At 35.0% G+C, this 18,489-nt stretch overlaps 1 protein-coding gene across 2 annotated transcripts in view; it reads left to right on the top strand.

The window, feature by feature from the left end:
• The first annotated feature begins 1,817 nt into the window (after positions 1–1,817).
• The window catches only part of LOC106876642 (uncharacterized), a 66,956-nt gene continuing 50,284 nt past the window's right edge, over positions 1,818–18,489 (top strand). For both annotated transcript variants that reach the window (XM_014925255.3, XM_014925256.3), the window contains exon 1: positions 1,818–2,963. In XM_014925255.3, the coding sequence (XP_014780741.2) occupies positions 2,552–2,963 (412 nt within the window). In that variant the 5' untranslated portion in view covers positions 1,818–2,551. The remainder of the gene's footprint in view (positions 2,964–18,489) is intronic.

Raw genomic sequence — 18,489 nt, forward strand, 5'->3', positions numbered from 1 at the left:
TTTGGGAGGAAATTAATTTCAAGAGTTAAAAGTTAACTGATGATGTGATGGCTAAGTGTGTGGAGGGAGTGTTTGCAGCTGTATTTATTTACCTTAACACTGCTCGTGTTATTTTGCCTGGTTAGGAAATATAATCTTTATTGGAGTTAAGAAATTCTTGGTAACATTCGTGCAAACTTTTACACTGTGTGGTAGATTGAACGAGATCACTTTACATTTTTTGGTTCTACTCTGTTGTGTAATGGTTGGGGTCCTATTCATATTAAGTAGTTTTTCACCAATGCTGTTCTTAGCTAGCCCACCATTACAATAGGAAGTTTTCCTGTTGATGATATCCCTTAGGATAGATCAGAGACTTTCCTATTTATTCATACTACAAGATTTATATGTATGGTTTGTGTTACTATTTATATCTATGGATGTTAAATGGTTCTCCCCATTCAGCTTTATGTAACTTCAGTGTTTGCTTTTCTTAAAGTCTAAGAAATTTGCTATTATTGAGTGCTGATAGTCATCTTTAAAACTAAACAGCATAAATCTATCCACGGTATGGCTATTCATATTATATAACATTGCTAAACCAACAGTTTAGTAGAAGCCAGAGCTATGGGAAGAGATGCATTTTCAGTGAGTGTCAGGCATAAAGTCTCACAAAATCCGCCACTTCAACCCTTATCCAAGTGCCAAAGGAGGCGTTAAACAAAAGAGCACTTTTCTTTTTAATTTGGTGGGAATCGTCATGGTACAGCAATGATTTTTTAGCGATCATTATGATTCTGACATCTAGATTAGTAATTGTAGTGAATTCGCTTTGGAAATCCAATGCCTTCAGGAAAAAGGACTTAGATATAGAAGTATAAAAGACCACAATGTTAAAATGGTAATACACTATACTTGAACTGAGGAATTTGCTTAATCGGTTCTAGATCATGAAGCAGTACATGACAGCTCTTAAACGGAGATCAGAACAATTGTCCAACTGTTACACTAGTGGAGGATCCATTCGAAATAGTGTCAGACACCTGAATATCACAATACTTGAAAATCGACTTCGACCAGTTCTAGCCAACTTCGCGGAGTAATTCCCCCTGACGGCGATTAGCTTGTGCTGAATTACCTCCCTCGGCAACACAGTAGCACAACATCGTAAGTTCTGCGACATGCAACAAACCTGATCACATGACTATCTTTAACCCTCACAGGTTACACACCTGCCATCTTTCACACCTTTATATACAATATATCCAGCATATACAAATATAAAATTCTGTGAATCACTGGCTGTTTCTAATAAATAAACGTTAATGTATGTATTTGAGAGCTCTTTTCATTTTTGTGTACTTATGAACGTGAGTGAAACGTATGTCAGTGTAAGGAATTGTACTTTCAATTTCTCAATTAAAATATGCACTCGACGTTTGTATAGAGTTCTCTCTCATCTAGAAATAGCCACGAGTAGTATTATACACACATATGTGTGTGTGTCTCCCGAAAGCTCTCCAATACCAAAAATATAGTTAAGTGACGACCAAACGAGGGAGCTTCTACGTAATCACTCGGCCTATTACAAATAGCAGCCAAATCTCCCCCTCCTGACTTAAAAACAAGGCACAATGAATAATGTTGTCTAGCATACATTGTTTCGAAATAAAAGATAAAGGCTGATCTGGGCCAAACAACAGTATCAATATCTATATATATTATTCCTTTTTCTCAAAGTTTTATACTAAACATAACTGACGTAACTAATCCTTGTTTAATAATGTCGTCTTCCTTACTAATCGAATGCAATTGTTTGCACGCAGGCGCAGTGAGGTAGACATGGCGGACACCTGATGTCATAAGAGTTTACTTTGAGTAGATTCGGACAAAATTCATATAATTTAAATTATCAATATGTTTTTGTATATTTCAAATACATTATTTTAATTTAAACTATTGAACATTATAGTAAGCCTTAAATATTATTGCATTTTAGCATATTTTTTTTTAATCAATAATTAAATCCGATGATAGATGATGAAATGTTAAGAATCTAGATTATTTGATTGAAAATATTTCCTTTTTTCCAGTTCAGAATTTTACGAGGTAACGTTTTAATTTTTTGTTTAATAATGTTTAGAAAGGGAATAAAAAGCATGCAATTAAACAACTGTCCCAGATCCACTTCCTGTTATTGAATTATCTCCATGTAGAAGCCTCATTCACAATTTTACTTCGCGATATCGGTATATTTAGGTGTTAGTAAATATACAAGAAAATTTGTCAAGGATTATATACACGCATATATATCCTAACTATAACGATAGCAAAGTAAATAAGACAAGAAATTACATTAAAATTTGTATATTAAAGCTAAATGCGGATCAGATTCACCTATAATGAACTGAAAAAATATTTAAGCCTTGTCAAACAGGTGTAAAAGAGATTTTGCACCTCCCACTTAACATTCAGCGCAGCGAGGTGTGTTGTTTGTGTTTTCGCTATGTTCTCTCTTCGTTTGCTCTGAGTGTATATGTACATGTTTACATAGGATATATCAACTCTGGATATGGAAGAAGAATCCATCTCGACAACAAATGCAGATTCTACTTTAACTACAGTATCTGTAATTGAACCAGAGACTTCGGAGAACAGTAATTTAACGACGATGATGATTAACGATACATTACAACAACAGAACGATTCGGAATTAACAAATATTAAGGAAGTATTGCAAGTCACGTCTGATGAGCCCAGTAATGCCGCGGACAACACTTCTATTCCACCAAATAATAACAATACTATACTAAACAACAATAACATCGATGAGATCCATCAAAACAACAACCCAGATATCAGAAGTTCTTGCAAGAAATCGGTCCGGAATTCGGAGTATCGAAATGGAAAACGCAGTGTTACCTTTCCAGATGATCAAAGCCTTGTAATAGGATTTTTAGAACCTTACAACCCCTGGAAGAATGGTAAGTATTGTTTTAATTATTATCGTTATTAATGATGATGATGATAATGATTATATTCTAATTTGGAAAGAGAAATCGAAGTCAGTTTTGTGATTGTTATTAAAATGAGGACATTTTAGAAAAGTACACTTAAAATGCATTATAAACTAATAGGTATGATATAATCTGCATATTAATGAGACTCATCCAACAAGCGGATTGTGATAACTGTCTTGTCCCAACTCTCAATTTTCATCGTATGTAATTAGAATTACCTTCCTAATTATTTTCAAGAGCAGATTCAATTAAAAATTAAAAATATATATAATAGCATATGGGTTAGATACTTTCCCGTGTAAGAAAATTAATTTGAAAATTCACCCGCCCTCATTATTTTTCTAGTTCACCGGGTCAAGATCTTCTAATTTAAGCCTATTTGAAACACAATTTGATCTGTATTCATTGCATTAAATTATTTTATCCCTTATTGTCATTCCTGTCTGTAGGGGTCATTTTGACATGTTCCTTTATTTGTGGCTGTTTCGTTATTTTATATACATGGGATGTTTTTCGCCACTCTTTAAACCTTTTTACTTACATTAGGGAGGAATTCCTATCACCTTATTTTCTGTGTTTGAGATTCTGTTTTTAGTCTTCGGCAGAAGGGTCCGTTACATATATATATATATATATATATATATATATATATATATATATATATATATATATATATATATATTGTTGTATTTGGGGATGGTCATATATATATATAAATATATATATATGATAGATGTACTGGCAAATCAAATTAGAATAGTATATTTATTCATTTATTCTGTGACTACTTTTAGTTTCATGATGGTAGTTTTCGCTAGGTTTGTGCATGTTTCAGTTGTTGAGGCTTCAGACACATGAGTACGACGATAGCTACACACACACACATCTGCCCGATGACAGATGTTGGAACACTCCATACTTCGTATGTATCTTCATAATCGGGAGATTTGCTGTAAAAGTTCATACAACAAACAAAGGAAGTAAACCATAATTAACTTGGATATACATTTTATGAGCATGTAGTTTCGATGATCCCGTTTTAAATAACCGTAACTTATATTTACTGCTACGACGATTACCCTTAGATTACAAAAGAAACGTCGATTGAAGTATGTTCGCAAAATAAATAAAGCCGTTTGAAAAGCGTAGTGATTAGGCCGAATCCTTAATTTGTTTGTTTAAATCCAAAGCAAACGTTTCTTAGCGTTTCCAGCCAAGGGACTTTTATTTAAGCTGACTGTTTATCTAGCTGTTTAGTTACAATATCATCTGAGAATGTTACCTGGGATAGACTGGTGTCCGATCAGGTGTGAGAATTATCTTTCATTTGCTTCCCGCCATGAAACTGAAGTCACACTCTACTTTTCAAAGGTCCTTGAAGCTTAAGAGACATTTATTTTTCTTTCTCAAAAGTCAATGTTATTCTAGTAGTATAAAGTCGTCGCTCTCATCAAATAGTCTTGAGTTGATTTTTTAAGTTTTTCATCATTCTGTGTTTTTGTTGTTACTACAAAAACAAAACAAAATATAATGATGCACTTTTGTTAGGAACTACATACAACTCTTTAAATACATTATTTATATGATGAGTGTGGAGAAAGGGAATAAATGGTAGAACTCCGAAATAAGTGTTTAACATTATTTAAGTCCATTCCATTACATTCAGATTTTTTATGGTTTAATCAGGAAAAAAGGAGTAATACTCATACCCTGCGCATGACTTAATCTGATCGATACAATTTATATAATCAGATTAAACATCAGTAAGTTGATGTATGTTGGCGAAACGTTGACAAGGAGGGAATATCATAGGATTGACGCCCTGAGGAAGAAGGATTTAGTATTGTGGGTGAGTGCTGAGGTGAGATACACTAGAGGTGACAAGATGAAGCAAGATGGGTAAAACTCGGTGGAGGGGATGAGACGAAGATAGATAAACGAGCCTGGGTGGAAACGTTTTGTTGCTAGCTTATTCAAAGGAATGAAAATCATTGCAGTAGTGATGGAAGAGACAGAGAGAAGAGAGTGCATCTTTTTGGCCGGAAAATGTAGTGTGATGATGAGTGAGTCATTGCCAATCAGTCTGTTGGCCTTCTTTTGGATGCTGTCTCAGTTGTTCGTGTGCAGCAGCAGTAGCATCCCAGATATCCTCTGACTTACTTGAGCTTTGTAGGGTTAGCAACTTAGCATTACTGAAGTATTTTTTGCTTTAATGACAAAAGCTACTTTGGAGATGCGACTTAGTCTTTGTCTGTGTGTAGTGTTCTAGCTTTGTAGACACTTCAAAGGTTTTTGAGGTACAAGATCATACTGTCTGGTATGATCAGTAACCGTATCTTTGTAGTGTTGAAAGAGACTTGATCCCTGTTAGATGTTTTTGATGTCTCAGTTCTTTGAGGTAGTGCAGTTTTGATATGCAATGTCTAGGTTTTATGTGGATTAGACCAAAGTGCAGCAGGTTAAGGAGGAACTGTATAATCCACATAGAAATAAAAATTATTTAATCTTATTAGCAAGTAGGTCCCTCATATATTGAAGAAAAGTAGAGTGAGAAACATAAACCAACCTTGTGGTATACTGGAGCTGATAAAGTGGGAATAAGAGAAAACCTTGTCAGTACATGCTATCATGATGTGTAATTGGAAGCTTCTAACCCAAGTGATTAGGAGAGATGAAACCTACAATGCAGGCAGTGTTACTTGGAGATTCAGTTTAAATGCTTTATTGATGTCATGTTCTCTCTTTTACTTGTTTCAGTCATCTGACTTTGGCCAAGCTGGAGCACTGCCTTTTAGTCAAACAAATCAATCCCAGCACTTATTCTTTGTAAGCCTAGTACTTATTCTATCTGTTTCTTTTGCCGAACTGCTTAGTTATGGGGGACGTAAACACACCAACATCAGTCATCAAGCGATGGTGGGGAGACAAACACAGACACACAAATACACACACACACACACATATACACAACGGGCTTCTTTCAGTTTCTGTCAACCAAATCCACACACAAGGCTTTGGTTGGCCTGAGGCTATAGTAGAAGACACTTATCCAAGGTGCCATGCAGTGGGACTGAACCCGGAACTATGTGGTTGGGAAGCAAGCTTCTTCAATGGCATTGCTCTCACCTGATTTCTCAGCTATCAGTTAAAATGCTGCTAAGATCAAGTTTGTGTCACCTCTCTGATTGATAACAAGAACACTATTCAATCAAGTATACTCCTTCCTTGCAAATTTGTAACCTTTTGTCAATGTAAGTATTTAATATATGATGCTCCACTAGTGAATTTTTAGGAGAGAGAGAATGTAGAATGCTAGTTAAGCTCTAAGTTTGGGACTTAGCTTTTTTTGTCATTTTAAGTGGATGAGAGATAAACTCCCTCTGAACTGGATGCTAGTCTTTTGTAGGTAACGTTCATTGATAATCTGTTACTTATTTCTGATAGGAAGATAACTGGTACATGTATATTTAAAGGAAGTACTTAAGTATATAATGGAGCACCTGCTGTGGAAGTGAGCTCAAATTTATGAGCTATTAGTAGAAGCAAGATGGCTCAAAGGATGAGATGTTGAACTATCAACCCATAGGTTGTGAACAAATCTGCTGCAGTCATGTTTCTTAGTATATACAACTTGTTATTCTATATTGTCCCAGTTAACCTACTTGCCAGAAATAAGTACCGAGTCATCTGACTTATGTTGGCTGCAGTCTACTGGTATCTTATTAAGGATGGAGATCTATCTCTTGTCTGTTCTATTCTATGAAACCAGAGCTAAGTACCAGTCCCTAAAAGCAGCTCAGATATTTTGTTTCTGTTATTTTCACTAGTAGAGTTGAAGTAGAAAAAAATCAACTGTATTGTTGATTGTTGAAGGTCATAAATTAAATAAGGACATGAGTTGTGTATAGTAGAACTATGCAGAGACAGACACTAAACATGAAGGAGATTTATGGCTCCTAAATTCAACAATTATGTTTTAGAATTCTGATGATTCTGACACTACCATTTAAAGAGTCCTACTTCCTTCATCAATAATAAGAACACAATATTTGTTTATAATACAGCAATGGTTCCAGTGTGTTGTTGAAAAGGTTTACCTCAAATCTCATTACAGATAAAAGCAGAAAATATACTCCGTTTAGCGTATGATTAATTAATTTAAATAAACTACCAACAATTTCTTTAAGTTGCTATTTATTCAAATCAAACTTGTCACTTCAGCTGAAGTCACTACATTTTGTGACTAAATGTATAGCTATGAGATATATTTCTCACTGTGAGTAGATTGAATGATATTCTATTTCTCATGAGAATTGAAAGAAATTTGAAATCTGCCAGATCCATTGTTTCTGGCCATGAATAGAGATGAAAAAAACACATTTGTTTATAACTGTCACAATACAGTGATAGCTTCAATATGTTGCAAAAAAATATTCCTTGAACTGTTATAGTGAAGAATGAATCCTGTTTAATGCATAATTAATTTATTAATGATTAATATATGTGTGTGTGTATGTATATATATATATATATGCATACACACACACACACACATTATTTATATGTAAATAGAATGTATAAAAAATACAAATGCATGGCTGTGTAGGTAGTAAGAAGTTTGTTTCCCAAGCACATGGGTTCAGATTCAGTCTCACTGCATGGCACCTTGTACAAGTGTCTTCTACTATATCCCCAGGCTGACTAAAGCCTTCTGAGTGGATTTGGTAAGCAGTAAGTGAAAGAAACCTATTGTGTGTCTATCTATATGTGTGTGTGTGTGTGTGTGTGTCTTTGTGTTTGTTTATGTCCCCATAACTTAACAGTTTAGCAAAGCAGAGTAATAGAATAAGTACCAAATTTCAAAAAAAAAAAAAAAATATTAGTACTGGGGTCAATTTCTTTGACTAAAACCCTTCAAAGCAGTTCTCTTGGGTGGCCATGGTCCATGTCTAGAGGGGCTGTGATGCAGTGGTGTTTTCGTTAGAAGTAGTTCTTGAGTTTTTTTTGTTTTTTTTTTGCTATTAACTCTTTAGTATTCAAACCAACTATATCAAGCCCAAATATTCTATCAACTTTATGTTCAAACTAATGAGATCAGGTCTCTCACACCTGCCCTACACTGTCATTCTAAAAATAAACACTCACATTCACTCAAATCTCTAGGCTAAAGATAATGTATGATAAATTCAAAACAATGTGGATAAATAAACATTACATATGACAGAGTAATTTGAATGCTAAAGGGTTAAAAATGTCATATTTGGCATGATCTTGCTGGGAATGTCCTCAAAATCTTCATTTATGGAATCACTTTAAGTTTGGCATGTTGCATGAAGGTTGCATGTGGTTGACACCTGGTTAGGGAAGAATGAAGGGTCATGTCATTGATATATTGGAAGAGAGTGGAAGACAAATCCAGACTGTGAGAAGCAATAGTATTGATTGATAATGGGACAGAAAGAGCATTGTCAACATATGCTACAATACTGGAATTTGATTGGAAGCTACCAAGAGATGAGAGATGGGTGTAAGTCTGTTGGCAGGAAATTTTGATTGGAGATTTACATGCTGGACTGAGTCAAGGGCTTTGCTGATGTCTAGTGCAGTAACATTGCAGTCATTGAACTTCTCTAAAGCATAGTGAATAAAAAATTAAAGAGTTTGATGAGTATTAAAGCAATTCTTGGGTACTATATCTAAGTGTAAAGGAAGGGTATAGTCAGGACCAGTAGCCTTTGTTTGAAGGAGTCAAAGGTATTTCTGCATTTGGTGTGTGTGTAGTGTGAGTTTAAATGCAAAGACAGTAAAGGTACCACATGGGGGTACTGTAATGAAGTGCTTCTTTATTGCAGAAAATAATAAAATACATATAATTGACTACATCAAAGCATATAATGCAGTTAGGTAGATTTGAAGTTAGAATTGCTCAAACACATGTATTTAAATATTTAAAAAGAGTTATATACAAACATATATGAGTGGCTGTGTCGTAAGAAGCTTGCTTCCCAACCACATGGTTCTGGGTTCAGTCCCACAGTGTGGCACCCTGGGTAGGCATCTTCTACTATAGCCTTGGGCCAACCAAAGCCTTGTGAGCGCATTTGGTAGACGGAAGCTGAAAGAAGTCCATTGTGTATATATATATATATATATATATATATATATATATATATATATATATATATATGTATGTATTTATGTGTCTGTGTTAATACCTCCCACCATTGCTTGACAACCAGTGTTGGTGTATTTACGTCCCTGTAACTTAGCAGTTCAGCAAAAGAGACCAATAGAATAAGTACTAGGCTTACAAAGAATAAGTCCTGGGGTCAGTTTATTTGACTAAAAGGCGCTGCTCCAGCATGGCCACAGTCAAGTGACTGAAGCAAGTAAAAGAGTAGGTATAAATATATATATATATATACACACATGTATATATTTGTTTATATTTATGCAAACATGTGGTTGATGTTGGTGTCATATAACTAGCATCTGTACCAGCGACATGTTAAAAGCACCTTTCAAGCGTTGGGCCTCACAGAGGTAATAACAAATGACTGAGACCGTTGGCAATATGCCATGCTTGAGTAGAAAACCCATTAAGCCAACTAAATTCATAGTCGTAACAGATACTGGTGTCAGGCAACTGACACCCATGCTGGTGGCGCATAAAAGCAACCATTATACTCTTGGAGTAGTTGGCTTTAGGAAGGGCATCCAGCCATAGAAGCCATCTCAAATTCGACTTTAGTCTGGTGCAGCCCTTTAGTTTACCAGCCCTGGTTAAACCCTCCAGCCCATACCAACATGGACAACAAATGTTAAATGATGATAATATATATATATATATATATATATATTGAGAGAGAGAGAGAGAGAGAGAGAGAGAGAGAGACATAAGTGACAACTGATATATGTAAATATATATGCATACAAATATACACATGTATACACCCACTCTACATGTATAAATACATAATTAGACACATGCACACACATAGATCTTGATAAATTGAGACACACATATATAAGCTCGAATGCACAGATAATTAACAAATATATTTAGTACTCATTTATTGTGATGGCATTTGGTATATTGTAATTGCAACTGGTATAATTAGCATCATTAAAAAATGTTTGCAAAAAGAAAATTCTTTTATGGTTTATATCTACCATTCAAATCCACAAAGAAGAAGCAATATCCTTGATTGCCATACTTGGAATATTTTGAGTCTAATTGACTTATAAATTTTCTTTTGTACTAGACCCTGTGTAGCATTAGTTTGGTATGTTTTTGGTCTTGTTTTGGTGTTAAATAGATGTTTAATATCATTATCAACAACTAAAACAGACAGCAGTTGTTAATGAGAGAGAGAGAGATGTAGGCAAAGAAAACAAACTGTTACAGACAGGGAAAGGGATGAGTCATAGCAATTTATGACTCTTCCAGACCAAACTGAAGTAATTGATGCAAAAGCACAGAAACTCTACCACAATGAGAACATTATCCAGGTTTGTTTATAAAATATAGGCTAAAGTTGCCGAATACCCTGAGTAGAAAAGCATAATCAATTGTTTTTAGAATTGCCTACCAAAACAGTGACGAACAGAATTTCTTGCTTGCCATAGGCAGTAATTTGGTAGATACATTGGAAATTGTCTTGATAGAACTCAGCAGTTGGATACAGATAATATAAAAGAGATAAACATTAATAAACAAAAGTTAAGAGAATATTAAGTGTTATTTGTGTACAGTTGATCTTAGTTGTCTTTTATTATTTGTAGAAATTACAGAGGTATGAAACTGATGGACCAAGTTATGAAAGTAACAAGGATTTTGATGTAACAGATCAGCTTATCTAAGAAATTTGCTTAGTTGAGATGTAGCTCAGATTTGTGCCAGGTCAGAGTACCACTGATGCATTCTTAGGGTGACAATTGCTAGGAAAGTTTTTAGGCATTTTACATGGCATTTGTTAATCTGGAGAAGGCACTTAACTGGATACCGCACTTTGTAGTCAGTCTTTAAGAAAACTAGGTATAGACGGATAGTGGTTTGTGAGAGTCTGCAAGCCATGGCCTGAAATGCTGTTAGCTAAGCAAAAGTTGGCAATGTGTTCAGAGTGGAATTTAGTGTGCAATTAGGTGTTCACCAAGGTTTCTTTTCAGCTCCCTTCTATTTATCATAGATCTCCAGGCCATAACAGAGGAGTTTAAAACATGCTGTCTGTGGGAACTCCATTATGCTGATGACTTAACTGAATCTGTGATCTGTGAATGGTTTAAAGAAGGAATTCCAGATGTATAAAGCAAAATCTAGAACTGGAAAACTTTGAAATATACTGAGCAAAGATTAAAGTTTTAGTAAGTAAAGAAGGAAAGAAGACAGGACCTTTCTACCATTAGGGAAACAACTGTTTTCAATATGTAGGAAAGGAGCACTTTGGAACACCATACACTGTATTCAACATAATCTAATGGTTCACAAGAGATGTAGTGGGATCGCAGTAACCTGACAAAGAAAAAAGACTTTGTATGTGTGGTAGATACACCGGAGAAGTTAGCAGTCAAATTGAATTCCTTCCTATACATGGAAGATGCCATAGAAGTAGCCAATAGCTTCTGTTACCTAAGTAACCTAATCAGTAATGGATGAAAGTGCTTTGACAATGTAGTAGCCAGAATAAGAACAAAGGGGAAAATGTTCAAGGAGTTATTACCTCTGTTGACAAAAAAGTTATTCTTTTTTGCAGCAATAGATAAAGAGTGCAACAAATAGCAAGGATGTTGTTGAAGAGGATTTGTCCAACCCATGCAAGCATGGAAAAACAGACAAAAAAAATGGGGACCATGACAGAACTAGTAAAGATTGTTTCCAAAATGTCCATTTTATTTTCAGTTCATTATCAAAAAATATAATACACTAAACAAAGATAAAGGACTCAGAAACTGTGACTTAAATTCATATAAAATGAGAAGATGCTCCCAGAAGCCTCATCATGATGATTTAAACCAGCTGAAAAAGTACATTACATTATCTCTTTTGACAAACTTCCTTTCCATATTTTATCAATCACAGCTTTCTCCTGAGAACCAGAGATGGATGCACTGAAAAATTAAATTATCAACTGAAAGATGAATGGTTCATATCTATTATATGCATTATTTTTGTGGCCAAGATACTTAATTCTCACTGGCCTAGTCCATCTAGTTGTAGATAGATACCATTGATTAGTGCATTAAGTACAGCTTCCTATTGTGTACAAGAGCTGACATACCATTAGTAGATCTATCTTCTCCAAGAGTAAATGCCTGAACATAAGTTAAAATGTGTGTGTGTGTCACATAACCATGAACATTAAAGATTTTGCCAAGCTGAAATTCAAAAGGATATTTAGGAAACTGTTTTATCCCCATAGAAAATCCGTGAAAGTTACTCTTTTGTTAGATTTCTGACCCATCATCATCATCAGTATGTCAATCTCATTTGATTCAATAAATTGGTCAACATCTGTTCACTGTTTTCACAGGTGATCTAGTCGGTGCATTTGAAAACATGCACTTGCATGCTGATGACTCCATGCCCTTTTCACTAATATAATTGAGAATGATCTTGTAATATCCAAACTGGATAAAGACCTTGTCAGAATGAAAACTTGATTGGTTAACTGAACTGTGTCAAGTTGAACCACTAAAATGAAGTGGTTTGTTGGCATACAGATGGGATGCTGAATGCACTTATGCCAAGTCAAGAAGTCAAGAAACTGAGCAGACACAATGCCAAACAGGCATAAAGTTGAACAGACATTAAGCCGAATGGACAAGATGCTGAAATGACATACAAAAATTAAAATATATAATAAAATTGCCAAATTAGTGAATTGGTTGTTAAACTATTTAGGTAGGAATGTTTTTTTTTTTTTATCATTGTGTCTTTTCATTTTTATGTCCATTTGGCATTGTGTCTGCTCGGCTTCTTGTCCTTTGGCAAAAGTGTATTCAGCATCCTATCCATGCACGGATTTGTCAAAGAAAAGAAGCCCATCAAACTTTGACTTCCATTTTGTGAATGACAATTGTGGAATTTTGGATACAGGAGACATGCAGATGATATAATCAGAACCTGTCTCTGCCATCTTTCACAGATGCAATCAAACTGAAAACAGATGGAAAAGCCAGTATTGGTAAATATCATGGAGTATGTGTAGTTATCCTAGATGAAGGATGCACAAGATACCTTCATCCAATCCAGTTCACTGCAAAAGAAATTTCTCAGGATCATTGCAGATTGAGAAGCTAAAATTGCTAAAGAGCTTGCTGTTATTTCATTACTATGCAAAATTCATACAGACTTCAGCCCATCAGAATTCAGAGCTAGGTTACCACAATATGATGGATAATGCTAAACAACTATCTTAGCCTACACAGACCAATGCCAGCACGTTGAATTGAATTTTCTTGATTCAGCCATCGGCAACTAAAAAGATCTTCCAGAATCTGCAGTTTGAATCGTTACAAATAACAAAATACAAATAACTACATAAATAACTCCTGCTAATTGTACCCCACAAAAAGCTGAACAGTTGGTTGGTTAACTTGTTGGATTTATTTGCTTTCTAATTAAAATGTTTGATGAGGCAATTGTTCGCAAAAATGCTTGTAAAAGAATAAATTATACATAAATTAATAGATAGATAACCAAAATAACTATATTGTTAGATGGAACTATTAAGTTCAAAACCTCCTATGAGCCTGATGCAGGTAGGAAGGAATCCTTTCCAGTGTAGTCTTGGAAATGTTGTACATATTTCAATCTACAGGATAACTAGAGTCATTTGCATTCTCCCCTGTCTGCCTGTCTCTTCTCTCTCTCTCTCATACACACATACACTGATTAGTTTAATAGTCTTGAAACTGTCCTAATAACTCATTTCAGGAGTGTAGAAATATACAAATTTCAGAGAATAGGAGGAACAATAACAATTAATCTATGTAGTTAAATTTTTTTATCCTTAATGAAAATATATGTTTATATATATATATATATATATATATATATATACACACACACACACACATATATAAATTACATATTTTATATTTTTAACAGCTTTACAACTCTCGAAAATTTCAATAAGTTTTTACCCATTAAGGACATTGATAATCCTGCTTACCTAACTTGAATGCTCACACTCATACATACCAACACTACGCAACATTTCATGTCTCATATATTGTATATTTGGAAATAGATGGATACCTGACCTAACAGTCTTTCTGTTTTCTGTTGATAGCAAAATATTATTAAGGAAAGAAATAAATACTAGTTGAAAATTCTTTGAGTCTTTTCACTAAATGGAGTTGTAAAATATGCCACTATGATATAGAGCAGTGGTCTACAAAGACCTTTCAATATCCTTGGGAAAGCTCAAGCCACTGATATAGAGCTATTGCAAACTAGCATTTTTAATTACAGTTTACGCATCAAAATCAAATAATTGTAAATTCAATTTTCAAACTAGTTGTTGAATGGACTACTTGGTTAAAATGGAAATAGAAAGTCATGAATATGGAAGTTGTGTGGGGAAAAAAACATGATAGCATAATTCAAAGATACATTTGGCTTTTTAAAATGAAAATCAACTGAGCAATTCTGGGTCAGTTTCTTCTTAGATGAATGACTTAAACAAGTTTAGGATTACTTCCTTCCAGTATGAATATCTTAAACCACTTTGAAAGGAGTTACAAATGAAATGAAATTTGTGAAAAAGGATTGATTATCCAAGTCTTTTGATAAAAGAAACATGGTTTGTGCTTGATCTGAGAAAATAATTCTTGTTTCTTATTTTATTAATTTTGGATTACATTTAATATACAATAATTAATCCCGATTATGTTAATGTAACATGGATTTTACCCTGTATTTTTTTTTAATAACCTGAAAAGTTTTGGTAACTATGTTCAGTCTTTGTGACTAGAGATTATTTGGGAAGTTTTTCCCTACATCATCCTATGATGCACCTGGACACGTCATCAGTGATGTTTCTTTGGGGTCATTAGGTGTTTTAGATCTTTCAACATGAGACATCCTTACCCAGGTGACCCAACCAGGGTTGATCAAACCCCCAGCTTGTATCCAGGTAGCACTGCTCCTTATAGGACTTGCCCTTCTTGATCCACAGCCATTTGAAGCAATCTCTGCTACCTACACAGCTTCCAAGCATGCTGTAAGCTCTGCAGAGGGACTGACCTACAAGCCCACTGCATCCCATCTCAATGGGCTTGCAGTTTGCTTGCCACCCACTACTTTGGCATAACTACATTAGCTTAAAATAATTCCTCCTCTTGCCCTCATTAACCTTCTCAATGCAGTCCTCCCAGGGAACAGAGAATTCTAACAGAACCATCTACTTGGATGCTTCTGTCATCAGCACCTTATTTGGCCTTATGCTGCTAATGGAATTAACATTTTGTTTGAAAAGGGATTTCTATTCTTGTTTACAATCATTAGAAGACAATGAAGTTATGCAAAACAGGAAGAGCAAATTATTTTAAACATTTTTGTTTTTACTTTTTGAAACCTAAAATTATTTTACATTTGAAAAAATTCTTCCCATTTTGTCCTCACTTAATAAAAAAAATTATGCATAATTTGAAATGTATTATTAGAAGAGCATTCAGTATTAAATTGCTTTTCAAGGAAAATGAAAAATATTTGATTCTTTTAGAAACTTAAATAAATTATTGGTTTGGTCTGGAGGAAGTGAGTTGTGTTTACATCTTCGCAGGTCTTCCAAGATGGGTGTAAGTCAACGGGATTAATTGACTGCCAGAAAGATATAAGACAGAAAGGAAATGTAGAGAGATAGCATTCTGGGTGGGAAGAACTGAGAGAAGTGGTAAGTCTGAGACAGGAATCCCTTAAATCCATTTGAAATTAATTGGGAATGTGTATCCATGCTGGTCATCATAGTTTTATACAGTATTCTAAAAATGTAAAAGAGCTATGAATCATTGAGAAATGTAATTATTACCCAAGTCAAGCCACTGTTTCTCCATACTGAGATGTCACAACACCAGTATTACAGATGTGATTAGAATGTCGTAAGACAGATTCTTCAAACTGAGCCAACCAGTAGGAGACCTAGGAGTAGACCAAGAATGAGGTGTATAGATAATAATATCCATAGTCTCAGTTGGTTACACTTGGAAATCCAGCCAAAAAGTCTAATGACAGTTGCTTCTGATACGACCCTATAAAGGAAGTGCCTAAGAACTCTACCTCCATGACCACCTCAAGGAATAACAGGCACAGAAGATGGATGTAGTTGTTTTCATAGGTGCTGGCATGGTCAGCACATGGTTCCAGGTTCAATCCCACTAGGCAAATGTCTTCTGATATAACCTTAGGCTGACTAACTGAAAGAAGCCCATCATGTATGTGTGTGTGTGTGTGTGTGTGTGTCTTTGTGTCTGTGTTTGTGTCCACCACCACCACTTGACAACTGGTACTGGTGTGTTTAAGTCCCTGTAACTTAGCAGTTCAGCAAAAGAGACTGATAGAATAAGTACCAAGTTTTAAAAAATATGTAAGTACTAGGATTGACTCATTTGACTAAAATTCTTCAAGGCAGTGCCCCAGCATGGCCATACTCTAATGACTGAAGCAAGTAAAAGATAAAAGATGAAGGAAATAGTAAAACACTGAAATTTTCTTTGAATTCTTTTTTGACATCCCTTTTCCATTGCTTTATTTAGATCCTGTCACTCCCAGATCAGTCTGTGATATTTGTTTCCCCTGTTCTATTATCGTTTGTTTGCATTACTTATTTATCATTACATTTTTCTTTGCCATATTTTTGCTCCTCAAAATCCAGTCAATCCTTTTGGACATGTTTTCAATAAATGATAAGTAATGTTTGAGTTTGAAAGAAACATCAATATATTTCCTTTTGTGCTTCTTGGTCCAAATTCTACAACTTAGATTTCACTGAATTTGTATCAGTGTTTTGTTATTGTTGTTGTTATTCCTCCTCCTCTCCCTCTTCCTCCTCCTCCTCTTCCTCTCCCTCCTCTTCCTCTCCCTCCTCCTCTTCCTCTCCCTCCTCCTCCTCCTCCTCTTCCTCTCCCTCCTCCTCCTCCTCCTCTTCCTCTCCCTCCTCCTCCTCTTCCTCCTCCTTTTCCTCCTATCCCTCCTCCTCCTCTTCCTCCTCCTTTTCCTCCTATCCCTCCTCCTCCTCTTCCTCCTCCTTTTCCTCCTCTCCCTCCTCCTCCTCTTCCTCTTCCTCCTCCTTTTCCTCCTATCCCTCCTCCTCCTCTTCCTCCTCCTTTTCCTCCTCTCCCTCCTCCTCCTCTTCCTCTTCCTCCTCCTTTTCCTCCTCTCCCTCTTCCTCCTCTCCCTCTTCCTCCTCTTCCTCTTCCTCCTCCCTCTCCTCCAGCAAACTGGTAGAATCATTAGAGCATCAGACAAAATGCTTAGCAGCATTTCTTCTAGTACTTTACATCTGTGTTCAAATTCTGCTGGGGGTTGACTTAGCCTTTCATCCTTTCTGGATTAATAAAATAAGTACCAATTGAGAATTGGGAGTGATCTAATTGACTTGCCCCTCCTGCCCTTGTACAAAAATTAGAAAGAATTATTATTATTATTATTATTATTATTATTATTATGGCTTAGTGGTTAGGGTGTTGCACTCATGATCGTGGGATCATGATTTCAATTCCTAGACTGGGTGGTGTGTTGTGTTCTTTAGCAAAACACTTCATCTCATGTTACTTTGCAATCACTTCGACACCTGATGCATGGTACACAGTGCACCTGTTCAGACAGCATTGATTTGATGGAGAGAGTGAACTAATGTGTGGCACGAACATTTGATCACTATAGACAAATCATTTGTGCAGGTTGTTTGGCAAAAGCTGAATGTTCATATGTTATCTTTGATGGGAGAGTCCATCTTCATTATTATTACTAAACTGGTTACTTAGCTTTACAGTTTATTTCTGTTAAGTAGTATCTTCATGTGTTTATTGTTAATTCATTTTGGATCATAGTATGCAGTTACTCGTCTTAATGATCTTGTTGAGTAAATAATAATTTATTAAAAAGAAATTATATTGATATTTTTATGTGAAATTAGTTAATTTTCTGTTGTATTTTAAGTTTTTGAATTCTGTACTCCTGTGGCCTGCCTTTTAAACTAATATGCTACTGTTAAAATTCTTAACTGTTTATGATGCTTAAGTAGTGTTGGATTTGTTGTACTTAATGGTAATGGCTGCAACATTTCATTGCAATTTTTAGATTCAGTCCTGTTGAAGCATTTTATCATTGTTAAAAATATTGGATATAAAAAACTTTAAATGTTAGAATTCAGTTGTAAACTATTTTAGATTTGGTAGATGGAAACTGAAAGAAGCCTGTCCTATATATATATATATATATATATATATATATATAAGAAATAATTGAGATTCGGTTGAATTAGGT

The sequence above is a fragment of the Octopus bimaculoides genome, chromosome 3 (genome assembly GCF_046866305.1).
Source record: "Octopus bimaculoides isolate indiv1 chromosome 3, ASM4686630v1, whole genome shotgun sequence".
Lineage (NCBI taxonomy): Eukaryota > Metazoa > Mollusca > Cephalopoda > Octopoda > Octopodidae > Octopus > Octopus bimaculoides.